At 57.3% G+C, this 27,093-nt stretch overlaps 1 protein-coding gene across 2 annotated transcripts in view; it reads left to right on the forward strand.

Annotated features, from left to right (window-relative positions):
• The first annotated feature begins 2,380 nt into the window (after positions 1-2,380).
• Positions 2,381-27,093, forward strand: part of ATOH8 (atonal bHLH transcription factor 8) — a 33,855-nt gene continuing 9,142 nt past the window's right edge. The window contains exons 1-2 of one of the 2 annotated variants that reach the window (XM_068564516.1): positions 2,381-3,257; positions 12,563-12,754. In XM_068564516.1, coding sequence (XP_068420617.1) covers positions 2,502-3,257; positions 12,563-12,754 — 948 coding nt within the window. In that variant the 5' untranslated portion in view covers positions 2,381-2,501. Of the gene's footprint in view, positions 3,295-12,562; positions 12,755-27,093 lie in introns of those variants that run through there. The other variant, XM_068564517.1, reaches the window with a different exon arrangement.

Below are 27,093 nucleotides of genomic sequence, written 5' to 3' on the forward strand. Positions count from 1 at the left end.
GAGGAAACAGTGGCTTTTCAGGAGCTCACAAACCCAGGGGTTCAGGCAGGACCTCAGTGGAGGACGAGTTGCAGCAATTCTTGTGAGTGACCACATGCAGAGGCCAGCAAGAGTGACAGGGGGCTGTGCTGACCAGCCAAGGCTTACAGGAGGAGGGGAGACTGGGGCCAGTCATCAAAGAGTGAGAATACTATTCTCTTCAGAGGGTCCCAGGCTGGTGGGGGAAACAGAAGGAGAATGGGGACTTCTCTCTGGGGCTTACCCTGGGTCTTCAGGAGAGAGATAAGGTATGGGAAGATGCTGGGTGCCCAGGGAAGGAGGTGCCTCAGGAAGCACACATTTTATGATGCCGGGACCCATCCCGGTGGAAAAAATGAGGTTTTGCATTTACCATAGTCAGAAAACTGCATGCCTCTGTGTGTGTCCCTGTGTGAATGTGGACGTGTGAAGGGATGTTTGAAGTCTTATGTCAAAGTCCTTTTACATCTGTGATCTCTTTTTACTTCCCCAACTATCTTGAGAGGTTGGCTGGACAGAAATATCATCCTCAAGGACAGATTCAGAACCCCAGTGGGATGAACTGTCTTGCTCAGGGTCATGGAGCTTGATAGTTGAAAAGCCAAGTACAATCTACGCTCTTGCCCCTGAACCTTCTGCCTGGACCCCCATCCTACCTCACAGGACACTGTATGGCACAGGTCACCATGTCATCTGCCCCCTCCCACCCCCAGGGCATTCTCCCCTAGAGGAGAGAAGGCACTCTGATGAACCCTGTATTTTCACAAGAAAAACCCCACCGGGTTTGGTGGGTCTGGGGATGGGAGTGAATGACTGAAATCAGAAAGACAAAGATTCCAGTGGCTGCAGAGGTCAGAGCCCAAGGCCAGGGTCAAGGGTCTATCTTCTCTCAAACTGCTTAAAGCAACCACCACCAAGGAGGAACTTAACTACCACAGAGGAAGGACCTGCGAGGAGGGAAGGACCGTGTGCTGGTCCTCAGGGCAGCCTCCGGGAGGTGGGCTCCGGTGAGGGCCCACTAGTTTGCCCTTTTTTTCCCCCCCAGAATCTCCAGTGGGATGGCACTGAGGACCGAGGGTCTGGGCAGTCGACCTCTGTCCCCTGCCAATAACAGTGGGCACCTGCAAAGCTCTCACTTTGTGCCAGGCAGCTCTGAACGCTTTGCACACATATGCTCAATTAATCTTCACAACACCTCGGGAAGAAGGTACAATTGTTACTTCCATTCTACAGACGAGGAAAGGGAGGCACAGAGAGGTTCAGTGACTTGCCCAACAACACTCAGTTTGTAAGTGGCAGAGCTGGCATTTGAACCCAGGAAATCTGCCTCTAGAAGCTATTCTGTTATTAATAATAATAATAACCAAAGCTTCCATTTGACTGGTACCCCCTATGTGCCTGGGGCTGAATTCCCCACAGGAACGTAGCGGGCAACCTGGGGTGAGGTGACTTGAGATTCTCCCAGATGCTGCGTCTAAACCCAAAGCTTCCACGCTGCTCGGCCTCTTTAACTCGCTGCGTGACCGTGGGAAAGCCCACTCCTTTTCAGAGCCTCGGTTTGACTGGCGCTTAGGCCTTCTCTCTGCTCCAGCAAGTGACCCGAGCGGATGGGGCTGCGGTGCAGGGGGAGTGAGGGTCTCGGGCAACCCCAGAGCCTTTCCCTTCCCTCGTCGACCTACCCCCACCCCCGCCCCCCAAGAGAAGTCGCCATTCTGTTTCTTTCTCGATTGGCAAGCTGGGGTGGAGGGCTGGACGTGGAGGTGCTGGGTGCGGAAGGCGACGCTGCGTCACCAAGAGGTCAGCAAGGCCAGGGAGACAAGGCCCGGCTCTGATCTGGGGAAGGGCCGAAGGGCCCAGAAGGCACGTGCTCGGGAGCGGACTGTCCTCTGGGGAAAGAGAAGCGCCCCGGACTTGAGGAGGGGGCGGGGAGGGAGAGTCAGAGGACGCAGGTTCTGGGCAGAAGGGATGGGGGTGGGGGGAGGTGGAGAGGACGCGGACAAAGGAGGCGGCCGGCAGCCCAGCTGTTTTGAAAAATGCTTCCTGTTTCTTTAAAGGCGCTCGCTGATCGGGCGGCCGGGGCTGGGGAGGCGGCGGCGGGAGCTGCCTCCTCTCCGGGCGGCGGCGCTGACTGATCTAGCGAATTGGGCTTCTGTGTAAACTGAGGCTAAACAAACACAGATGGAGCGCAGCGGGCGTTCTCCAGAAATGCTGGCACGGCGGCAGCGACTTCAGATGACACTCTGAGCGCTCCGGGAACGGACAGCCCGGCGGCTTCGCTGAGCCGGCGGCGCAGCTGCCCCGGACGAGGGGGAGAAAGGGAGGGAGGGAGGGAGGGAGGGAGCGAGCAGGGGGAGAGCTGGAGACTCCGAGGCGCTGAGCGCCGCGGCCGCCCGGGCAGAGCCGGCGCGCAGCGTGTAAGAGCGAGCGCGGCGGGCGCGCTTCCCGGGCAGCCCCACGCCCCTGCCTTGCGCGCTGCCCGCGCCATGAAGCACATCCCGGTTCTCGAGGACGGGCCGTGGAAGACCGTGTGCGTGAAGGAGCTGAACGGCCTCAAGAAGCTCAAGAGGAAGGGCAAGGAGCCGGCGCGGCGCGCGAACGGCTATAAAACTTTCCGATTGGACTTCGAAGCGCCCGAGCACGGCGCCGCCGCCACCAACGGGCTGCGGGACAGGACCCAGCGGCTGCAGCCGGTCCCGGCCCCGGTGCCAGCCCGGGTGGCGCCGGCCGTTCCCTCAGGTGGGGGCGCGGACACGGCCGGGGAGCGCGGGGGCGCCCGGGCTCCGGAGGTCTTGGACGCGCGGAAACGCGGCTTCGCCCTGGGCGCAGTGGGGCCGGGACTCCCCACGCCGCCGCCGCCGCCGCCGCCTCCAGCGCCCCAGGGCCAGGTACCTGGGGGTCCCGAGGCACAGCCTTTCCGGGAGCCCGGCCTACGTCCCCGCATCTTGCTGTGCGCACCGCCAGCACGCCCCACGCCGTCGGCGGCCCCTGCTCCCCCGGAGCCCTCAGTGCGCCCGGCCCCCCCCACGCGCCCTGGGGAAAGTTCTTACTCGTCAATTTCACACGTAATTTACAATAACCACCCGGATTCCTCCGCGTCGCCTAGGAAACGGCCGGGCGAAGCTACAGCCGCCTCCTCGGAGATCAAAGCCCTGCAGCAGACCCGGAGGCTCCTGGCGAACGCCAGGGAGCGGACGAGGGTGCACACCATCAGCGCAGCCTTCGAGGCGCTCAGGAAGCAGGTACCGGCTCCCAGCCACACACCCTCACTGCGCCCGGGTATGACTGCGGGAGTGGGTGGGTAGGTGGCGGGGGGACTTTAGGGAGGATGAGGGCGTGGGTAAGCGGCAAGTTGTCCCCGCCCGGTCGGCCCCAGGGCCCAGACAGGTTTGGGTCCTCCTGGGGCAGTGACCTTTGCCACAGCGTTGGTACGGCTCTTAGTTTGCAAAGTGGGGGTGAAGGTTCGAGATCTCTGGCTCGGGCACGCCCTGGTTACAGCCACCCCCATCCCCCCTGGGGTGACCCTGTCTGCGCGTCTGACTTCACCCCTCATAGTTCACTTTTATGGCAGCGAATATTTGTCTCCCGGAGTCCCTCGGGCGCGGTGGGGAGTGGAGAGGGGCAATGTGGGAGTCAGTCTCCGGCGGGGAAAGGGGGAAGACCCTTACCCTTCCGGCAATTTGGCGTGGTCTTGGAGGCCCGGAATGCTGCGGAGGGGTGGTCCTGGTTTTGCCAGAACATAAGGGTCCCTCATTCCACGGGAACCTGTCAGTCCCTCCTCAGCCCCCACCTCCCAGCAGGGATGCCCCTGAACTCAGGTTGCTTCTGCGCTCTGCACCCCTCGCTCCTGGTGTCCTTAAGGACCCGGGGTACAAGCCTGAGCCCCCTCTGCAGGGGCGGCCTCAGGAATTGGCTGGGGAGAGCCTTCCCAGGAGATCCCCTCCACTGCTGCCCTTCGCCGCCCGCCGCATGCTGAAGCAGGCAGGTCTGCTGAGGGGACTGATTGGTCGGGGAATCTTCAGAAACTAGTTCTGGGGTGGGTTAGGGGCTTCTTAGTTTGGGGAAGGTGGGGGCTGTCCTCACCAGACGCTGTCTTCTGGGGCCGATGGGAAAGAATATTTGTCCAAGAATTACCCATAGTGGGGAGCGGCAGTTTTACAATTCCACTTAGACAAGATTGAGACCGCCCTGGGATTCTAGGCTGCTCATTTTCACAGAGCGGAGATCTAAGAAGAGTGTGGTAAGTGCCCCCTGCCCCCACCCCGCACAGGGCATGGGGAAGGGTTGGGGGGGGTGTGGATGTGACTGGTTTGAATGGTCAGGATTTTTGCTTGTTCTGCAGCTGATTTCCTGTGTGACTTCAGGAAAGTTACTCACCCTCTCTGGGCTTTAGCCAACAACAAAGGATTTCAGAAAACATGATCTTCTTTTTGGATCACACTCTCTCCTCTTCCTCCTGTGGGTGGGGCAGGGAAGGTGCCTGTGTCCATCCATGGGAAGGGAATTAAACTCCTGGGGAAAAGAGTTTCTATGACTTTTGAGCCAAAGTGTCACATTTGGGCTTGAGTAAGATGATTGGTCAGTGAGGTAGAGTGGAGTGGAGGAGTCAGATAACTGTCATAGACAGTTGGGACCTTGGGCAGTGGGCCCAGTGGAGAATTCAGTTTCACCCTCAGGCAGTGGCTCTGTGTCAGAGGGTGGCAGCCTGGAGGGCATCCTGCTACCTACCACCCAGGATGGAAGGATGAGATGGCAGAGAGATGACTGTCCACCTGCTCACCTTGCAGCTAGGGCAACCCGTCTCAGATTGGGGAGGCCACGTGCCCAGAGCATCACAGCTGGTGAGAGGAAGGGCAGGGCTGGCACCTAGGTCCTTTAACTGACAGTTCAGCGTCCTTTTTACTCCTCCAGCTGCCTCTTTCAGTTCCGAGAAAGTATTCACGGTCTCTGTGTGTTCAACTACATCTCATTTGTCCAGTGGCTTGAACTTCTTTCAGTAATAAATTCCATCTTATTTGATCTTAACATCCCTGTCGGTTGAATTAGCTTTCCATTTAATGGAATGGAAAACTGGAGCCTGGAGAAAGAAGGAAGGAAACGCTTCCAAGATCACCTAGTGGGTTAGGGAAGATGACAGAAGTTTCTGGAATGCCCGCCTGGCCAAATACTTCTCACAATGTCAGCTGTATCAGCGCTGTGGGCCCTGCACTCGCAGTGTTGTTAAGTCGGAAGGTGGGTGTACACATGGCTGACTCTCTGAGATGAGATTGTTAATCGTGGTTTCCTTTCACTTCTGTCCTTCTTGTGCGGAAGTTCTATATAAGAGGGACAAATTCAGGGAGAAAGTGTGCGCACACACACACAGGTACACACAGCTGTACCTATACACACGATCAGTACACGTGCCCAAGAGAACACACAAACGCGTGATCAGAAGCGCCTGCCCCGGTTTGTTCCCCCCCTTGTCCAGTCCATCGGTCCCTTCCCCAAAAAGGCTGCTGGTGGGCACCGGTCTATTGTCTGGGAGGGAAAGAAGTGTCACTAGGGCACACTCACCGTGTCCACATCACAGCCCCCATCCGATGGGGAAAGTCCTGCGTCTCAGAGGCGCTCCTTCCTCCTCTGGACCTCAGTATCCCACCTGTAGAAAGTGCACACGTGAGTACACACACACACTCGTGTGCGTATGTGTGTGTGTGCCCCTATCCAGGCAGGCTGTGACTCTGGATCTAGGCTTAGGCTTGACTGTCTGAAATGGACCCTGGGAAAGGAGGGTGAGGAAGAAGGACGGTTTTTCCTGAACTGAGGCCATGGCCCTTGCAGCAGCACCGAGGTCAGTTCTGGGACTGTGGCTCTGGTCTGGGGCTTCATTTCTCTGAGCAGATTCCTGGTACGGTGAAAAGAGCACTGGGCGGGGAGTCCGGAGGCCGGAGTTTGAGTTATACCTCTGCTGTATGCTTTCTGTGTGACCGTGGACAAGTCACTTTCCCTCTCTGAGCCTCAGTTGCTAAAGTTGGAAAATGGTGATAATGCTTACCTCATACACCGCTTCTCTGCAGAGAGCGAATGAAGAAAGGAATGGGGGCTGTAGGGGGAATGAACATTTCTCGAACATCTGCAACGTCCTCAGTGCTGGGCAAAGGCCTTGACCGATGTAGAAATAAGAATTCTGTAATCATTTTAATAATAATCATAGAAACTGCCATTTATCAGATGCTTCCTTTGTACTGGGTCGTGTGCTAAGCGTGTTATGCGTATTAGTTCATTTAATGAAGTAGATATTGTTCCCACCCCCCCATCCCCCCGCCCTCATTCCCACCCCTGTTTCACGGATGGTGAGGCCGAGGTTCAGGGAACTTCTGTAAGTTGGTGGAGGTCTCGCAGCCTTTGGCCACCGTATGAGGCCTCCTGGGTTTTGCACTGCATGCCTCCCCGGCCTGCCATTCACCAGGCTTCAGGGTGCCGGCGCCCTCCCGGGCGTGGTGCAGTCACAGCCTGCGTGGCTGTGTGCCGCTGTCATTGCAGAGCCTGGATTGAATCGGAGTCAGCGAGTCGCTCCAGGGCCCAGGCTCCTAACGGCCCCGCTCTTCAGCCTGGTGACCACCCCGGAGCTGTCCACCCTCAGCATGGGGGAAGCCAGACAGTCTTCTGTGTTGTCCAACCCATCATGCCCTCAAGCAGGAAGGGAATGGGGTGGGGGGCTGCTTGGCCATAACAAGTGCAGGTGGGGGAGAGGGAGGCCCCCGGGCAGCGGGGCCAGGGGGTGCGTATGCGGGGCAGATGGTCAGGCCGCAGCACATGCCACCAGCCCAGCTGCTCGGGGCCCTCCCCGCCGTCTCACGTGAAGGCCATGTGTGCATAGCTGGGCCTGGCCCATGTGCAGGGCTGCTCCGGGCCGGGTGGGAGAGGGTCCAAGGGAAAGCCTGGCCTTGCTGGGCGGCTGAGGGGAGGGGCCAGAACTGTGGGCCTCGGCCTCCCCCGCAGAACCTTCTGGTTCACAGGCTGTGCTCACCCTCGGGGCATCTGGTGTGTGTGCCGATTTGTGCAGATTTCCTCTCTCCCCAAGAAGCATGAAGCCCCTCAGCATTGATGGAGGAATGGCAGCCTAGCCAGGCAGAGGCCTGGGGCAGCCAGGAGGAGCCCTCAGGACCTGCTGAAGTGCCAAACCAGTGGCGCCCTCCTCTGCTGCCCCGGAGTGTCCCAGGGAATCCTCAGCAAGTGAACTCAGGATGGCCCAGGAGGGGGCATGAGGATGGCACCCCCAGCCCGGCACCTCCCTCAATCTCAGACCCCATAGGATGCCAGGGGCCCATGGCCCCACTGCAACCTGTACCCACCTCCTCAGGGAATGGGGGACGGGCCTGCTTGCATCCAGATGGAAGAGGGGTGACAGAAGCCTCTCTCCTGCCCCCTCGCATCCACAGTCACCAGGACAGCAGCTTGTTGAGCCTCATTGCACGGGGCGAAGTGCCTTACCTGGCCCTGTTGTCATGCTGCCTTCCCATTTCACAGATGGGGATGCTTACAGAGGTGGAGTGAGTGACCAGGATTTGTCCCGTCTGGCCCTGGGCCATGGCTTTTAACTACTCAGACCCAGGTTCTCAGGGTCCAGCCTCGTTGCTGTGTAGCAGGTTGGGATTTTGTTTAAATAGAACTTGACAAGGACCTTGAACAGCTCTGTGTAGAGTGGCTTCACCCCAGGGAGCCAGCACTCACCGACAGGAGCCGATTAGAGAAAAATTTCAAATGGAATCAAGTGCTCGGCTGTGTGCCGGGGATGCAGTGATGTTGGAGCTCTGCGGGTCCAGGAGTCTCAGTGGGCATCTTGGGCTGGGTCTGAAGGGTGGGTAGGAGTTGGCACAGAGGCAAGTGGGTGGAGGGCTTCCAGGCCTCCTCTACATTGGCTGGTTGGCTCCTGGCTTTGCTTCTCTGTGGCGCCTCCCTACATCTGCCCATGGCGATTCCATTCTGAGGTAGCAGGTATTCTGATTTCCTCACCATTTTATTGGTGAGGAAACTGAGGTCCCCTAAGGTTGTGGACCTAAGATCACGTGGATGGCCCGGAGTAGAGCTAGGTCCTCAGAATCCCGGGCCAGTGTCCTTCCTGCTTTTTCCCGCTTGCTGGAGCCAGGAGAGGGTCCAGCTTGGGGTAGGTGGGATGGAATCTTTTAGGGGCATGTGGGACCTGGTGAAAAATCCCCATACTGCACCTGCTTCTCTGAAGCGTAACAATTCTTGCAGGGTGAGCGTGAGGCAGGTCCTTTTACTTTACAGGAAGTTTTGCTGCCTGTCAGTAGCTGGAGCCGAGTGGCCCTGCTGCCTCCTTTGGCTTCTGTCCTCTGCCCAGGCTGAGCAGATGACTGCTGTGTGGTCCCCGGCAGGTGGTGGGATGGCTGGGCTCTGGGCCTCGCTGTGGATGCTCAGAGAGGTAATGCACCCAGGCTGGGGTCCCATGGAGTCCAGAACTCTCCATCCCCTGCTCAGAAGCGTGGGCTGCCCACCTCCCCACCATAGGCTATAGATGCTCATCCATCCCCCGAAGCCGTTGCTTCTGGCTGATTGGAAAGAGCCCAGCTAAGGTGTGAGTTCAAAACTCAGCTCATCTTTCATCAGCTGAGAGATACAGGAAGTTCTTACACTCCCTGGGCATCAAATGCTTCTCTGTAAAGTGGAAGTTGTCATTTCTACCTCATGGTGCTGTTTAAAGATGAATTATATTCACAACACCCAGCCCTCTGCCTGGCCTTAGTAGATCACAAGAAACAGCAAGGGGATGGCGTGGTTCCAGCAGTCATCCAGGGTACCCAGGCATTATTCCCACTCTGCAGATAAGAAAACTGAGGCTCAGAGAGGTGAAGCTACCTGTCCAAAGTCACCCCGCTGTTTGGGATTCAGACCAGCTCTTTCTGCCTTACCTTGACCTCCTAGAATCAGATCCTCATAGGCCAGGTTGCCTCTGGGCTGGGCTTTCGGGGGCCCAGCCGCTGCATCCTGGGCCGTGGGCACCAGGATCATCTGGGAATTAGCCAGGTGAGCAGAGGAGCACACCCTGGGGAGCGGGAGGAGGTAGAGTGAGCTGGCAGAAGGCGCCCTTGGTGTCCCATATATGGCCACCACTGGTGGTGGGAGTTTGGAGAGCCCGGTGGCCAAGCTCCTGGTGGGAGCTTGGAGAGCCCGCCTTCCTCGGGCGATAAACACACGAGCTTCTGGCTCCAACCGGGTCTTAGCTGAGTGACCTGGGGCCCAATATGTCACCTCTCTGTTTCCTCATGTGCAGATGGGGTAACAATCTTTATTTGGGGGAAAGTTTCAATGGGCTAAAACTACCTGTAAATAGTGACCACGGTGCCAGGTAAACAACCAGAGCTCAATACATGGGTATTTTTGTTTTTAAACTCCACAGTTGCTTCTTAATTTATTTACTTTATTTATTTATTTTTGGCTGCGCTGGGTCTTCGTTGCAGCGTGACGTAGGGCTTTCTCTAGTTGCGGCGAGCGGGGGCCACTCTTCGCTGCAGTGCACAGGCCTCTCATTGCGGCGGCTTCTCCCGCTGCGGAGCATGGGCTCCAGGCGCGCGGGCTTCAGTAGTTGTGGCGCACGGGCTTAGTTGCTCCGTGGCATGTGGGATCTTCCCGGACCAGGACTCGAACCCATGTCTCCTGCATTGGCAGGCGGATTCTTAACCACTGCGCCACCAGGGAAGCCCCCTCAATAGATGGTTTTCTTGTTAGACCTGGACTTTGACACAAGCAGTGGGACAGAGTGACAAATCTGGGGCAAAACTGGCTCAGAACTTGGCACGGGAACCCCTAGGTCGGCCTTGACCTCATCTGTTGCTCTGTGGTCCCGCAGTGACCCTGGATTCCCATGTGCAGATCCCTTCCAAGATCCCTGCTCCCTGCTGGCAGGGAAGCCCAGCTGCTCAGGGCCCAGGGCTCAAAGAGCTGGGTAACGCCCAGCATGGCCTCTGGGTAACAGCACACTAGGGCCTGTGTCACAGAGCCGCGCCCGGTGTCCAGAGCCTCCACCAGGAGGGCACTCCCTCCCTGGGTGCAGGGGAGGCAGAGGTGCTAGGCTGGTCCCTGAGACCCCTGCCCCTGCCCCAGGGAACCTTTCTGTCCCGCAGACCTTGTTTATTTGTTCAGGCTGATAAAGCAGGATTCTCTGGACTCTGGATGAGAACAGGCAAAGTGCATTGTTCTGCAGGCTTTTCTCAGATGGGTTTGGAGCTGTGGCCAGGGCTGGGAGGGGGAAGGGGAATGCACAGGAGTTGGTGGTCCCTGTGTCACCTCCCTGCCCCTCCCTGCGTTTCCTGGCCTGGTGAGGGGCAACTCCTTGGCTGCTAGAGGATTTTGAAAGGTGGCAGCAAACCTCACCTCGGGCCTGTGGTCCCAGGACCCCCAGGGGGTGGGGGAATGAGCAGGCAATATGTCCTGGCTCCAGATCTCCTGCTTCTCACCCTCTCTGGAGCCCCTCTTTGGAGACCCTCTGCAACACCCACCGTAATAATGTCACTGACTTGTATCAGGCCTTACTCTGTGCAGCGCATATGCCATCTCCTTTAGTCCTTACCATGCTGTGTGGTCAGTCCTGTTAGCAATATGACAAGGACACCAAGGCTCAGAACGCTTATGTCTCTTGCCCAGGGTTTGTAGCTAGAGCCAGGAGTTAGCCCAGGTGACCAGAAGGTGTACAAGCTTCACCTCTGCACCAAATAACTAAATCTTTATCCTCAGAGAATTTTGGGAATTCCCTGGCGGTCCAGTGGTTAGGACTCCACTTCCACTGTAGGGGGCGTGGGTTCAATCTCACGTCTGGGAACTAAGATCCTACAAGCTGAGCGGCATGGCCAAAAAAAAAAAAAAGAGAGAGAGAGAGAGAGAACAGTTTTTGAACCCAGTTCTAAACCTTCTGGAATCACCTGATAGATATGGAGGGAGAGCATTCATTTGTTCATTCATTCCCTCAGTCAACAAACCCTTTGGAGGCCGGTGATGGGCAGGACCTGGGCTAGGCTCTGCATACAGAGAGGCCTTCCCCTGTCAGCTCACACAGAGACTGACCATTAAATGAGTCACAGTAATCAGGAGTGAAGGACAGACGGCGGGCTATTAGAGCACCATCAAGGGGAGGCAGCCCTAGTCCCCGGGGTAGGGTTGGGTGGGAGGTCAGGGAAAGCTCCTGGACGAAGTGAGCTTTAACGTGAGATCAAGATGTTGACGCGTTTAGGGTCCTCATCTGAAGCGGCTCTCTTGATTATGTTTCTCGAGCACAGCGCTGCTGACGTTTCGGGCTGGGTCATTCTTTGTTGTGGAGGCATTGTAGGATCCTGAGCATCGTAGGATGTTTAGCAGCATTTCTGGCCTCTGCCCGCTACAGGCCGGTAGCCCCTCCCCGCCTGCTCCCCGGTGGTGACGATCAAGAATGTCTGCAGACATTGCCAGCTGCCCCTTAGGGACAACATCGTCCCCGGTTGAGAACCACTGGTCCAGAACAGTGCCCGGCATACTTGTTGAGTGGTCCCTGCAAGGCGCCCCACTCTCTGTGGGCTGAGGGTTAGTACCAGGTATCCGTGGTGGGGACGGATGCTGCATGTAGATCCTGGAGAGCCATAGAGAGGAGGATGCCGCAGCCTGGGTTGCAGTGCACGTTTGGGCCATTTAGGTGAACGACGCATCAGAGCAGCTCTACTGGTTAGCACCTGTCAGGTGGACTTTGTGGTGACGTCTCCGTGTTATGACACAGAACTCTGCTGCAGTCTTTGTAGCTTTTTGCTCAAGCAGCAGGAGCATTGGTGGACAATGTTAGAGATTCCATCGCTTCACCCATACAAATCCCTGTGCCATTAGTGAGTGCCTAGTTGGTGATGAATGTCAAGGCTGTCAAGTCTGGTTGGGGCTGTCCTGTTGCAATGCCCAGCAGCACCCCAGGTCCAGAGGGCAGAAAGAAAAAGAGAAAAGCAAAAGAAAGCCAATCATGTGTGGGCCCCCCAGCTGAGCACTGGTACTTTGCTTCTGGTCTGTTCCCAGAGTCCCGGGCACCCAACTCTGCTCTGACGTTGTAACGTCACTCTTGAGTGTAAGTTCTCTGATGGCAGACACGAGTTATTATTTGTTGTCGGGCCCCAAGTGCCCAGCAAGACAAGTGCCACTGAATGAGTAAGTAGACCCTCAGAGCTAAAAAACATCTGTTCTCTCTGAGAGATTCCTTCTCAGGGAGGGAGGCGGGTGGAGCTCTGTCCTGGGGGAACTCGGTGTGCTTCATGCTCACTGACATTCGGGCAAGAGCTGAGTCTCGATTTCTTCGCCTGCGACGCGGGAATGTGGATGCCTCCCAAGGTTGTGAGTGTGGAAACAGCGGGTGCTTAGAACAGGGAATAAAATCCGGGTTGAGGGATTAGATGGGCCACCTCTGCCGCCCTGCAGTCCCCTGTCCGGCGGTGCAGATGTCAGCGTGAGGGGCCCTACACCTGCCTGGCTGAGGTGCCCCCGGGCCGTTCTCAGCAGAGACCCTGGCAGCCCCTCCTGACGCCTTCTCACCCTCCAGGTGCCATGTTACTCATATGGGCAGAAGCTGTCCAAGCTGGCCATCCTGAGGATCGCCTGTAACTACATCCTGTCCCTGGCGCGGCTGGCCGACCTCGACTACAGTGCCGACCATAGCAACCTCAGCTTCTCCGAGTGTGTGCAACGCTGCACCCGCACCCTGCAGGCCGAGGGCCGTGCCAAGAAACGCAAGGTACGTGCCAGCCACGCAGGCAGCAGCCTCCTGGGAAGACAGAGAGATGGGGACAGGAACCTGGGGAGCCCCTCACTCCCCCAGGCTTCCAAAGGGACCGGTGAGCTCGGCCTTTAGGAGCTTTGCTGGGGTTCATGCCAGCTTCAGGGCTCCTCAGGCCCCTGGGATTGTGCGTGACTCTACTCCTGGTAATGGGGCTGCTGGGTACCTGGGACAGCCACCCTGGGCCTGTGTTTGTTCATCACTTAAATGAGGAGGACAGCTTATCTCTGAAGCTCTTTCTGGCCTTACATGCTCTTAGGATGAATCCCCCATGCGACCCCTGATTGATGTCATATCAGGGTGAGATCTCCTGAACTGGTAACAGCCCAAGAGAGCCCTTCGGTGTGTTTTGGTAATGTGACTTGGCCTATGGGTTACCTGAGGCCACGCATTAAGGCAAGTGATATTCATTCATTCATTCATGCATTCTGAAGAGATTTACTGAGCCCCAGCCATGTGCCACGCTTGCCGGGCAGGGGTATAAAAATGATAAACATGTGGTCGCAGCACCCCTGCAGCTCACAGGATGCTCAGAGACCCTCTTGCCTGTGGATAAGGGCAGAAGAGTGTAGGAAAGGAGGCCCCGGAGGCCTGTGCTGGGGCACGGGAAGGCCAGGCGGAGAAGGGACAGGTTACCTCTCCTGCCCAAGGGAGTTTGAAGGGTCATCTTTGTGTAAGTGGTGTTTGAGCTGGCATCAGCAGGACAACCAGGAGGTCACCGGGCAGATGAAGCAGGAACAATATCTGAGGCAGAGGGAACAGCCTGTACAAAGCCTGATGTGTTCGGAGAAATACGGGCAGGAGGAAAGGTGTCGGGCACAGCTACGCTTCCCAGATGGCCTAGGCTTCCAGCATTTCCAGTTGGGGGTCATTGCCAGGCAGTGCAGAGCAAGGCTGATGGCAACCCTCTGGATCTCTGTGCCCATGAGGCTAGAGGGAGAGAGACAGAGGGTGGGACCCAGTCTGCATCCATGAAGAGGGTAGAGGTGGTTAGAGATGCCTGACTGCCCTGGGCATCCGGGGATGGGGAGCGGGGGGGAGCCAAGTGACTCTGGCATCCTCCATTCATTCCTTCCTACCACCTCCTCCTTCCTTCCTGGCCGGCCCCTCCCCGCATCCCTGACATTCCTCCCCCAGCCCCCCTTTTCAAGGAGGCCCCTCTCTGGGTTCTCCAGGTTTCCCAGGGGCCCCTTCAAGAGGCTTCCAGCCAGGGAGGCCCTCTGTGGTCTCTCCTGCCCACAGCAGGGAGGGCCCCGGCATGTCCCCACCGCCAGCCACTGCCGCTGCTGCGGTGATGGCACGTTGGGATCCTGGGAGTGATTTAATGTGGACCAATTAGATGAAATCTTCATCAAGTGGGTGAGAGAGGAAGCGCCACTGGCTGCTCGCAGGGTGGCTTTCCTCTGGAAAGTGACACGGGTAAATTAAGGGCGTGATTGATGGCTCCATGCAGCGCTCTGTGACAAAGGAGGGTTGTAAACTCTCGGTGAACTTCCCCTGGCATTCGGTGGTGGTCGGTCGGAGGTGTGGATGGGCAGGGTGGGCAGGCGCCATTTCCCCCATCTCTGCCCCTCATCCCCCCCTCCCCAAGTCCTCCCGTCAGCCACCAAAGGCCAGAGTGCTGGGCCCCCCTCCTTCCCTGTTCTTTGATTGGAGCAAGTGCCCTGGGCTGGGGAGGAAACTAGATGCTTGGGAGGTGAGGGAAGAAGGGGGGTGGTGGGGTGACGAAGCCCAGCAGAGACGAGCTTTTGGCTTCCCCTGAAATCACATCAAATCTAAGACACCTTAGAGACCATCTGGTCCAGCCTCCCCATCGTCCAGATTGGGAGACTGAGGTGTTAGACTGTGGGTAAGAGCATCAAACAGCCCTGAGTTCAAGGCCTGGCTCACCACCTACTAGCTGTATCATTTTGGACCCATTTCTTAACCTCTTCTTGCTTCAGTTTTCTCCTCAATAAACGGGGATGGTGGAAACATCAGAGATTTCCAAGGCCCTTTTTAGTCTGACTCTACAAGCAGAGGTCCTGCCTCACCTCTGAAGGGCAAGGGGCCCCTTGCATCCTGTAGCCCCTCCTGCTGAGCGGGCTGTCCTGAGGCTGCCATCTCCCGAGGACCATGCCTGGACAACCACCATTGCCCAGAGGACTTAGAGGGAGGGATGGGACAGGGTCTTGGAGCTGCTGGGACATCTGAGGCCTTTTGGGCCCTGTAACTGCCCTGGTAGATGATTGGCAGATCACAGCACCACCCCACTCCTGGTGTGTGTGCCTTCCTGTATCTGTCCCCATGCAGGTAGGTGAGTTTCAGGGTGCCCTGAGGGATGGTCTTCAGTGACCCGCCCAGTGGCCCTGAGTGCCTGGGATAGGCCACCATTTTGTTAACCAGAACCAAGGGAGCTGGTGTCCCTGGAGACGCATTCCTTCATTTGTTCATACATTCATTCATTCAGTGTTTATCGAGCACTGGCAGTGAGTTCTGTGTTGGGCAATCCCATCCTGAGCACATGGGCACTGTGACGGGTATTTGCGGTGGGGCGGGCTTGACCCTCCCTAGTCCCTGTAGACAGGGCAGGTGGATGTGAGGCTCAAATCAAGCCCCTGTTGCCCCTCCCCTGCAGCCATTCAGGGCAGCCTGAGGGTTTGGGGATGGGAGTGAGTCAGGCTTACATTCTAATGAAGGAAAAAGAAAGGAAGAAACTAGAAAATATGCTGATGTAAGTGACCAGCTGAAAGGAAGTCCTCCATAAATGATCACCACCAATGCCACTGAGGGCGATCTGAGCTGTCCCAGAGAGCGTGGCTCTCTCACAGTTCATGTGCCCCAGAGGATGGGCGACCCTTTTCCAGAACGCCTCCTTGACAGATTGTACTCAGTGTCCCCTGATGAGCTGCCTTGTCCCTCCAGACCTGTGTTAAGAATGGGATTTAAAGTGATCTTTACTTACCCTCTAGGCCCCAGGCACATCCTTTTGCCCATCTCAGCCCTTCCTTGCTGGGGGTGGGGACCCATGTCCCTTGATGGGTGAGTGCTCTATATCTGGGCCTCACAGGAAGTGACTTTGAGGGTCCAGGGTCCGTTTGGAAGCCCTGGTCGTGCAGAGAGGCCCGTCGGAGGCTGCCAAGCAGAGAGACAGGTGGGAGGAGTGGAAGGGCTCTGCAGATCTCAGCTCGAGCTCTGGCTGCAGCCGGAGATAATGCACATTAAGCACCTGGCTCTGGGCCATGTTTCCGCAGCTCCTGTTTTTAAAGCAGCAACTCCTGGGAGCTTCTGAGGAGGAGAAGGAAAAGCAGCAGAACTGTTCCACACCTGGGCAGGGTGGGCATTGCCGGACCTGTGGGATAGGAGAGGACCAATTTCCCACAATCTAGGGCACTGCCTTCCAGTGAATAATAATAATAATAATAATAATAACAGCAGCAGCAGCTACTAACACTGATGGCATAGCTTAAGCCCTGGTGATAAATGGCCAGTAAGTTCCTGCCCCCAGGTTTCTCACAGGCCCCGGGGTGGCAGTGGGGGGGGGGGAGAGATAAGTCCATTACAGCGCGCTGAGCTAAGGGCCCTACCAGACGCCTGGGCACCGATTGGTGACCCCGGGGCTGTGACTGTAGCCGTGTGTGCCAGCTGGGCAGGGAAGGCTGGCTCTGCAAGGCCAGAGGCTGTTCCTCACCCTGTGGGTGGTCCAGTGCCAGAGGAGGCACTGAGGCTGGCGTAGCTCGACCGCGTCTTCTCTCTTCCTGCTGCTTTCTGGGTAGGGGAGGCTTTTCGTGGTGATGGCAGGTTCGAGCGTAGCCGGACTCCTGTTGGGAAGAACATCCTGGGTGCCGACTTCTGTATTTTTGGTGCTGGGGGCCAGCTGAGGTGGCACATTGGTTTTGGGTTGGGGGTTCAGTGGGAGCCGAGAGGGTTCTGTCTGGGGGGCTGAAACCAGGCCTCGGACAGGACCTGGTGGCACCTGCTCTTTCTGTGGTCTGTTCCGGAGCCCCAGAGTATGTGAGGCAGAGTCTCCAGCACCTGCTCTGGCTGGATCCAGCCCCTCGTGGGCAGGGTCTCCTGCATCCCCAGAGTCCCCATTGAGGGACACTGTCCTGTCTCTGTCCCCACCTGCCACGTACACAGTCACCCCCATTGGGGCTTTGGTCTCCCACTTCTGTAAGGTGAGTTGACCCCAGAAGTGACTTCTAAGGCCCCTTCTGGTCAGACTTTCCGAACTGAGGTCACCTCAGCTCCTTTTTCTGTCTAAATGACAAAAGGCGTTTACTCTCCCTTCCCCTCTGCCCATCACGGGCATTTCACACAGATCTGAAAGTTGCTCACAGAGACTGTTGGGACCCCAGTGCAGTGCACCTGGAGAATACTGATACTACCTGACGTTCTTAGAGCCCGGATCCCACGCCAGGCGTGGTGCTGGGTGCTTAGTACTTCTGACATATCACCCCGTTGACTCCTCCCGCCACCCCTTCAAGGTGGATCCTGACGTTGTCCCAGGAACCATGAATCTGAGGCTCAGAGGCCCGAGGAACTGGCCAGTAGGAGAGGTGCCCGGGGCTCCTACCACTTCCCTGTCCCGCCCCCCGCATGGAAATAGGGTGGTGAGAGGAGGTCCTGTTTCCACATCCTCCAAGCCATGTTACTGAGTTAAATACCATGTGCTTTGAAAGCCCATGGAGTCCGTCTATGCTGGGAAAGAAGTGGGGGTGGGTGGGAAACCACCATCAAATTCCCTTCTCGTCATAAAAATGGATGCAATTTATTTTTTCTGGCATTCCAATTACATAGACGTTTGTCGCCAGCTGTTTGTTCTAACACGGAGTGTTCTCTCAGCTGTGGTTTCTCCTCTCACAGTTGACACCGTTAGTCCACACGGCTGGCAGGGACCGGGATGGAGGGGTCGTGGGCTGGGGAGCCCCCCAGGTTAGCTTGGAGCTGGCTTCCTTGGAACGCAGAACTTGGCCCTCTGCTGTTCCCCGGGTGGTCCCGAGGTGGGGGAGAGACTGGGGCGCTGCTTTCCCCTCTCCTTTCACACTGTCTTCACCTCCTCCTCCTCTCCCCTCCTGACACGCACTCCCAGACCCCGCCCTTCTCCCCGCCACGCTGTGTATGAATGAAAACTTGGGGTCTCGGACAGTGAGAAAGAACCAACCTCTCATGCTCAGAAAGTCAGAGACGTGAAAAGTCCCCTCTGATGCTCTAAACTCCAGGGCACCTCTTTGAGCCAGGGTGCCCCGCTGGAAACCCCTTCAGAGGCTCAGTGGTCCAGGATGCTATAGGTGGGTGTTGAGTTGAGAGAACCCTACAATTCCTTTCAATTCTCTCTGGTGCTGTCATTTAACTAAGGCACATACAACAGGGAGACCCTTGGCAAGACCATGAGGTAGGGGAAGTGTAGGCTTTGGCGCTGGAGACCTGGGTTTGAATCATGGCACTGGTACTTCCTACCCATGTGACCTTGGGTGCGTTACCTAACTTCTCTGATCCCCCGTTCTCTCGTGTGTAAAGTGTGAGCTTGTAAACCTTCCTTGCCACCTTGCTGGAAGGATTAAAGGAGATCCAGTATGAGAAAGGGCTGGCCTTTTCTCAGTGCCAGAAGGGAAATCTCATGAATTTACAGCTACGAGGTAACAACTTCATATGGAATCCCAGGAAGGATCATCTCAGGAAAGGGCAGTGCCTGGAATGGATGAAGGACCAGACAAAAGGCAGATAAGGGCAGATAGTTCTGAATGGGGGACTCCTGTCTGTCCAGCATTCAGGGCAAACCCCCTGGCCCTGCATCCTTAAAGGGGGGCGAGCACCTAGCCAGCCCAGAAATCCCTGGGCTTTCAAAGTTCACAGATCCATATCAAAGAACATGCATAACGTGTGGCTGTACATGGTAATAATGCTAATAAACAGACTCTCACCAACAATCGTGCTGACCGAGTGGGGAGTGCCCATTGCGTGCCGAGCACCTCCCATACTTTATCTCTACCCTTTATGCTAACCCCACAAGTTAGCACCACTTCCCCATTGCACGGAGGGGAAACTGAGGCCAAGAGAAGGGCAGTAACTTGCCCAAGGCCATGCAGCGAGGAAGTGGTGGAGCTGCTTTGAGCACGTGTCTCTTTGGTTCTAAACTCCGAGCTCTTCAGCTGCGCCCGGGCCCTGAAGCTCACATACCGCCCGGCAGGGTGGCCTGCGCCCGGGGACCCCCAGCAAATGCGGGTGCAGTGCCTTGTCAGGAGCAGGAGCTCTTATGTAAGCAGCCGGGCTGCGGCGCTTGCAGGCTCCATTTAGCCGCGGGGAGCCAACAGCCTGCTGGGGGTGGCAAGGGGTGGGCCGGGCCGGTGTGTGTGGGGGGTTGTCAGCAGCCCCCCGCCCCCAGTGCCGCCGCCAGCGAGGCCTGACACCGGGTTAAGTCGCCCTGGCGGCCTCTGGCTGCAGCTGGGAGCGCGCCTGGTTCCCATTCGGGCGCTGTGGTTTTGATTAGCTGTTCCACAAGGCGGGCCTGGTGGCGAGGCCCTGGGAGCTCCGCTGGAACAGAGGGTCCCCCGCCCGGCCGCCGCGGCCCCCCCTCCTGGCAGCCCCAGACTCCAGATGTTCCGAGCGCTCGCTGGGAAGGCCTGCTGGCGCCACGGAGGGCAGAGGGCAGGGAAAGCACGCGAGCTGGAAGCCCAAGCACTCAGTCACCGCAGGCCCTGGCAGCCCGCCCAGCGCTCTGCTGGCACATTCCCCAGCTCTCCCCTGGCCATCTGTTCCCAAAAAACCCTTTCAGAGCCTCATCATCACTCAGGATACAACAGCACAAGCAGCTGGTTTGGAGGCAGCAGGGAAAACCGTGCAAAAGGTCCTTTGTGAGAGAGGAAACTCGCTTATGAATAACAGGGCTGGACGCCGTAAAAGTTGGCGGCTGGAATCCGTGTTTCTCAGGCGCCGCTGTTTTCTCTCGACTCTTTATCTCTGCTCTTTATTTGGTTTCCCCTTGTTTTCTTTTAATGGTGCTTCTTCCCCTTCTTGCACCAGTTGTGACTTTTCTTCCTCCTCTAAGGTGCCTGAAGGCCACCTAATTAGGTATCCTGGACGCTGCCGAACTGTTTTTTTCTTCGCAAAGCTCTTAAAATGGGAGATGGTTAGAAGTGACTGTTTTCATAAAACCCCGGGCTGGAGGAGACGGGGCAGAAAGAAGGTGCCCGGGAGGGCACAGTGTGGGCAGGGCAGCAGAAAGTCGTCAACCCGGGGAAGGGTCGGGGGCAGAGAGAGTGCAGAGACCGCCATCAACTCATCAGAAGGCAGCACGGAGCCGCTCTGGGAGAGCAGTGGCATTAATGAAACGCTCAGCGCTTGGCGCCTCAGCTGATTGCAGTGTGACAGGAAGCCTTTTTTAAGAACCGCCGCCACCGCCAGAAACTTCTGGGAGATGTCTGCCTGGAATCTGGGCACCTCCTGGGAGAAGTCACCGGGTGGCCTGAGTGGGGCCCTTGGGGTGTGCTGGGGCAGGGCTGGCAGCTGGGAGGCCAGCATTGGCAGGGGTGGGGAGGGGAGGGCAAGGTCCAGGCCACCCCCCTAGACCCCTGAGGGGGAGCTGAGAGTCAGGCCCAGGGCTGCCAGGTGGAGGTGGGGAGAGGGACACCTCCCAAGTGTCAGATGGGCGCGATCTCATAGGGGGGTCACGGGGCAGGGGCAGGGGACTGGGGGCTTCCCCTTTCCTTTCTCAGTTCCGGCACCCCTTTTTCACTGCCTGCCCCAACACTGTCCCATGAGACCCAGAAGCTCGGCTGCCCCTCACCCCAGCAGTGGAAAAAGCCTGTCGTCCACATCGCTACCGGTGGCCGGTCCTCACAAGCTGAGGCTCGGGCTTTGGAGGGCGTTTCATCTGCGCTCTACTCAGGCCCCGTACTTCACTCCTTTCTCCTCTCTTCCCAGTTTTGGTTGGAGAGGTGGCAGCTCTGGCAGGACAAAATATATATAAGTTTATCACAATTTCAGGGCTATTAATCTCCCCGTCTGAAGGGCTGGGCATGGGCCGAGATCCCCCCTCCCTGCTAAGGCCTTGGTGGGCAGCTACCTAGTCTGGACTCTGAGGCTGGTCTAGGCTCTGCCCAGGGGGCTGCGTAGCTGGGTGGCCTTGCTCAAGTGTCATATCCGGGAGATGCCAGCCTGACTGCCCACCTATCCAGGGGTCAGTGGCACAAAGGATGTGAAACTGTTTTGTGAACTCTGTCCTCCCTCCTGTGTCTCTTGCCTGGGAAGTTGGTCCCCGTGGAGCCAAAGGTGAGGAGGGCCTAGGGAAGGAGGAGTGGCCGCTGGCCGCAGGCCCCTGGTGATGATGTGGGGTCCGACCAGTGACCAGAACTTGCTTTCCAGCCCTGGGGCTTCCAGAGGAGCAGTGGGAGGAGGAGGGAGGGCGGGGCTGCCCTCCCACTGGAGTGACCAGGAGGGCGGGGCTGCCCTCCCACTGGAGTGACCAGGCCTGTCCTGCCCACGGCCCAGCCTTGAGCCCCTGCCCCTGGCACAGGGGGCGCCAGCAGGCCCTGGTCGTCCTTTTTCTACCTGCCCCTGCAGACTGGAGGCTGGTTCTAGGGGAAAGTATAAATCCCTGCCTTCTTGACCTCCTAGTATAAATGTTTCTAGAGGGCGAAGGCACCTGCCTTCAAGGTGCTTAGTTCTCTGCCCAGACTTCACGGCCACCTGGGGCCTGGCCCTGCTGCCCAGCTGCTCCCTGGCTCAGTTCATACCCACCTGAGCCGCTCCCAGCAGCTCTGCTGAAAGCCAGGTCTGACTGCCTCACTCCCCGGCTCAGGACCCCTCAGGGGCTCTCCACAGGCCAAGGGTAGAGGCCAGACTCCCCTACAGGGCACCTGCCCCTCCCTCTAAGTGACCTGGCTCCAGCCGGTCACTCCCGGTGTCCCAATTTACACTCCAGCAACGCAGAACTCCTCGCCCAGAGGGGCTATTTTTGGCCTCTGTGCTCATGCCGTCCCTTCTGCCTGGAATGCCCTTCTACCCTGTCTGTCTGGCTAAGTCCTGCTCATTCTGGAAGGCTTAGCTCCTCCTGGAAGCCCTCCCTGACCCCTACCCCAGCCTCCACCTAAGGGCCCCATAGCATGGCCACTTCCCTGCCCTTACCATAGGGGTGTGTAGAGTCTAATTCAGGAGAGCATCCTATGATACAGTATGAAGTAAGGATATAGTATGTGATACTCTATTATGTGATATTTTAGAGCTCATTTTATGTCATTATATTATATTTTTAGGTGATATGTTACCTGATAAATTATGTTATATTAAAACTCTATACTACATTACATTATGTCACACAATGTGTGTTTAGTACACCTCTCTAGCTAGACTGTCAGCCCTTTCATCTTTGTGTCCCAGCTCCTGGCACAGAGGAAGCTGCCAAATAACGCACAGCATTCCTTCCACGAAAATCCACACACACTGGGGCTGAATATTCCTGAGCTGAAGGCAAAGACTCTAGGGAAGAGTGAACTAGGGGCTTTAGGACACAGACAGAGAAGTGCCCCTGGGCTCCCCCAGGCTCCTGTTTGGGGAGTTTGGGCTCTTGTTGCCTTGAATCAGTGCAGAAAGCTTTGCATTTCAGATCACAGAAACCCCTCTAGCAGCAGCTTAAACTAACAGGGCCCCTGTTTCTTACAGTTAGGAAAGGTGACGTGAGGAGACTGTTGCCTGGCTCCAAGGCTCTGGTGATGCTAAGGCTTCGGGCTTCTTTCTTGGTCTTTACCTCATGACTGCACAGTGGCTGCCACGGCACTGAGCACTTCATCCACACACTACATCCAAGGCAGGGCAGGGCCTCGCCGGGAAGAGCGTTTCTCCTCACCAGTTCAGTCAGTCCTGTCCAGACATCCCCTACCTGCCCTGAAAGAAGGGGTGCTGTCCCTGAAACTGAGGAGGACATTGGGGCCTCTCATCTGGGAGGACAGCAGGGTAAACAGCCACGTAGCTCATCCCTGGAAAGTTGACCCTGATTTTTGACAGAGTGGTTTTCTTCCCAACGGGGCTGACCGATGTCATAACCTCAACCACAGTGTCAGAACCCCATCTCTGCGAGCTTGCCTACTCCTCCCCCCAGCCCCGCAAAGTGAGGGCCAGGAGCCCTGTTTTCAGTTGACAGCACTGAGGTTCAGAGAACCTAGGTGACTAGGCCAGGCCACTGGTGACCTGGTCCCTCTGCACAGTGCTTTTCAGTTTGCAGAGCCTTCTCATGCCTCTTGTCCTCTTGAGTTTCGCAGTGACCTCCTGAGATCCACATCACTAACCATGGGAGCTAGGTGAGGAGGCTGGGACCCAGGGGGGTGAAGTCACTCAGTGCCACACAGCTGGGTGAGGCCGGGCAGGACCTAGGCTCATCCAGCCCCGTGAAACAAGCGCTCCTGAATCTAGACCATCACTGCCCTCTGTTCTCCCAAGGTGAGGGGGTCTAGCAGTGACGCGGGTCTGTCTCAGCCCAGCCACTCATGAGCTCTGTCAGCTCAGGCGCTTGCCTTCTCCAAGCTTCGCTTTCCTCATGAGACATGGATTGAAATGTCCATGGGTGAGGAGGGTCCCAGGAAATGATGGCCACGAAAGGGCCACGTCAACTGGGTGCACTACGCAGTCACTGGGGCTCCTGGAGGGCAATGCTGTCCATCTGGAAGGTGGGCAGAGGGACCTTGAGTGTCCCCTCCCCACCCAGGGGCTTAGACTGGCTGGACTTGACTCTGTTGCCAGGCAGCAGACACCGAGTCTGCCCTTCTGCCCTGTGTGTGTGTGTGTGTGTGTGTGTGTGTGTGTGTGTGTGTGTGTGTGTGTGCACGGGTTTGTTGGAGCATCTGTAGGCACTGTCTGCCAGGATCAGATGGAGGGCCTCCCACATGGTGGACTGAGTGTCTGGCACTGGGGAGGTGCCCGGAGGCCTTCAAGGGTTTCAGAACTTCCCCTCTCCCCCAGGGGTCAGGATCCACTTTGACCACCCACCCCCTCCACGTAACCACGCAGTGGTGCTTCATTTATTCAACAGAAGCAGAAAAAGATGAATTAAGCTTGAAGGACGCAGTACATTTATTTAAGAATAAACAGTTTTGAGTGTTTACTATGTGCCAGGCATTGTTTTAGGTGCTGGGTCACTTTGGAGAACAAAACAAAGGCCCCACCCTTTGGAACTCAGGCTAAACGACACAAAGGCCAGGCAGGAAAGCTCACGGGAGAGCCCTGCAGGACCTTCCTCGGAGCCCACTGTGCTTAGCTCTGCACACAGTTCTTACAAGCCTGACTCCCGGGAGGCTCAGGTCGGAGCAGCTGAGCAGAAGCAACCAGGAGGCCAGCTCCTGGAGCAGGTGCAGTGACAGCCCCCAGAATCGCAGCCAGTGGCCTGATGGCGTGGGAAGGAACAGAGAACAAAAAGAGCAACACCAGGGGCTCAGAGGAGCCAAGAGGCTTGGAGCCATTTAGTGTCGGGCTAAAGGGCCCCAGAAACCTCAAGGACCTGGGGAGTCTTCTGTAGACTGACGTTCCCGGGCTTGACCTTGAGTTGTCAAGAGGAAGCTGAAGTACATCCAGTAGCGTCTGACGGAGAATGCAGGGAAGTGCATCAATTATTGGGAACTGGGACCTGTCCAAGCTGTTTGGGCACAGAAAACACACGGCTTCCTTTCTCTAGGGAAACTCGCTCCTGCTCAGGGGCTTGTTCTCCTGCGGGGGCAGCGCTGGGCGGGTCGGGGTCCTTGTCTGTTTTGCTCACTGCGGGGGGGCCCCCCATGCTCCGAATGGAGCCCGGCACGGTCTGAACACTCAGTACATGTTTGCTGAATGAATGGAAGTGTGAAAGCCCGAGCAAGTGAGGTGTTTCTAGCTGTCTTCCACACTGTCTATCTCATGGGCAGCTAGCGCCTCTCTGCCGTGTCCCCAGTGGGGCCCTGGCCACCTGATGGGGAGACACAGCTCCTGCCTTGACGAGCTGACATGCAAATGGGGGGAGACACACACACACACACCCCCACGTACACACGTGTGTGTACTGACACGTGGCTGCCTAACCCTGCGTGCTTGGCTTCGCAGCCTTTGTGATCGTTAATCCTCTCTTCAACCTCAGACGGTAGACTACTATTATTACCATTTTATAGGTGGAGAAACCGAGGCACAGAGAGGTTAAGTAACTGCTCAAAGTCACACAGCTGGTGGAACGGGGAAGTCAGGATTCAAACAGAGGCTGTCTGATGCCATAGCCGGCACATTTAACCACTGCGCTGCACTGCGTCAGTGAGGGTGCCTGTGCGTCAGGGAGTGTATGTACGTGCACTTAAGTGTGTGTGTGGGTGAAAGATCCGTTTCTCTTCCCAGTACTTTTGTGGTGTCACTGACGGTCAGGGTGGTGGTGAGTAAAGAGCCCTGATCAGAGATGTCCTACCCTTTCCTGAATCCCACGGGAGCTCCAGAATCTAGCTATGAGGGGCTTAGGGACAATGGGAGGGGCCAGAGGAGGGGTTTGCACACTGTTTTTTCAGAAATCATTTGGTTATTTGGGCTGTCCAGGGGCCTCGTGGCCTCTCCCAGCCACCCCATTATTGCCCCCACTGATCCTGAAATATCCACAGCCAGACTCTTACTGGGGATCTCCTGAAGACATGCTGCGGGCTTTGCAAAGGCTTGTGGGCCAGCACTTTGAGCATGAATTGGCTTGTCTGGTTGGTTCCCCATCACTCTTGCTGTGGCTTTGCTATAAGGATTGGGAGGGGAGGGGAGGGACTTCCCTGGTGGTCCAGTGGCTAAGGCTCCGCGCTCCCAGTGCAGGGGGCCTAGGTTCGATCCCTGGTCAGGGAACTAGATCCCACGTGCCACAACTAAGAGTTCACATGCTGCAGCTAAAGATCCCGCATGCCGCAGCAAAGATCCTGCGTGCCACAGCTAAGACCCGATGCAGCCAAAATAAAAAAAAAAAAAAAAAAAAGGATTGGGGAGAGGGGAGGCACGGAGGTATGCAGAAGCATGATGGGGGCCCCAGGGACCCCCGACACTGTGGTTGGGGGTGTGTGTATACGTGTAGTGTTGGCGGGGGGGGGGGTAGTGTGTGTGAGGGTCATGAGTTGGGGCCCGAGGGACGCTTCCAGGGAGCAGGGCCTTCCTCACCTGGCTGGGCCACCTGTCTGCCCAGCTGTCTGCTGCCCTCCAGCCCGGGTACCTTCTCTGGCTATGGCACAAGGGCAGGAGCTCCTTGAGCTTCTGGGGTCTGGAAGGGTAGCATGCAGCGAAGTGGAATTGGCTGGACAACCTCACAGGATGGGGAGCAGATGGGAAGCTGCAGCAGCTGGGCCTCAGACCTCACCCAGGCCAGCTCGGCCCTTGTGCCCTGTACTGTGGGCGGGGTGAAGTGGGGACCCAGAAAGGCAGATAGGCTGACAGACGTGGAGAGAGAAGCAGAGGGGAGACCAAGAGAGAGCTGGCACAGAGAGACGCGGTGGGAGAACGGAGAGAGAAGCAGAGATTGTCAGCCTGCAGCCCAAGAAGGGTCGGCGCGGCGGCGCCTGGGGTCTCCCTGCCTGTCCCCTGCAGGCGCGGGTTCTCCCTCTGAGCTCTGGCCCGGCTCTGCGAGCGCCGGGCCTCCCACCTTCCCTTAGGCCCCAGGGGATGAAGGCTGAGATTTTCTTAGAACCAAGAGAGGTGGCAGCTGGGGGAATGGCTTGAGGACTTTCTAGTCCCGAGTGCCAGTGAAGAAGCTGAATCCTCTAGGGGCTGAGGGGTCTGCCTTGCTCTGCTGCATCCCAGCGTGTGACCTGGGGCCTCCATTTCCCCATCTGCAAAATGGAAGCAGCGACAACACCTCCCAAGGACTGTACAACCGCACATGCAAAGGAGTGTGTTGGGCTCCGGACGAGGCCGCCCTCAGCCCATTCACCGACTTCTGTCCCCAGGCCTGGGAGGACAGGGAGCCGAGGACGACCTGGCGCCCTGTCTCGGGAGCTCGTGGTGGAGCTGTGTGGGCTGAGCAAGTGGGCGATGGCAGTTGCACCAACCATGACTCGAGCACAGAGGGATACAGGAGTCGGTATGAAGTGCTTGGAGGCTTCGGAGGGGAAACACATTTCCCCAGACTGCAGTGAGGTGGGTCTCGGGGCAGGCAGCTGGACCGGAGCCCCCGTTGTCCTGGACTGGGGACACAGCCGGCAGAACCCTGCCCTCCTGGAGCCTCCGTTCCCGTGGGCGGAAGGAACTCCGAGCAAGGCTGTACTGGAACAGAGGGGACGCCCGGGACAGGACGGGGCTCTCTTTAGTGCTGGCCCGGGTGCCTGGGTCCCAGCTCCAGCATCTTAGCACAGGAG

The sequence above is a fragment of the Eschrichtius robustus genome, chromosome 15 (assembly GCF_028021215.1).
Source record: "Eschrichtius robustus isolate mEscRob2 chromosome 15, mEscRob2.pri, whole genome shotgun sequence".
In the NCBI taxonomy this organism is placed as follows: Eukaryota; Metazoa; Chordata; class Mammalia; order Artiodactyla; family Eschrichtiidae; genus Eschrichtius; species Eschrichtius robustus.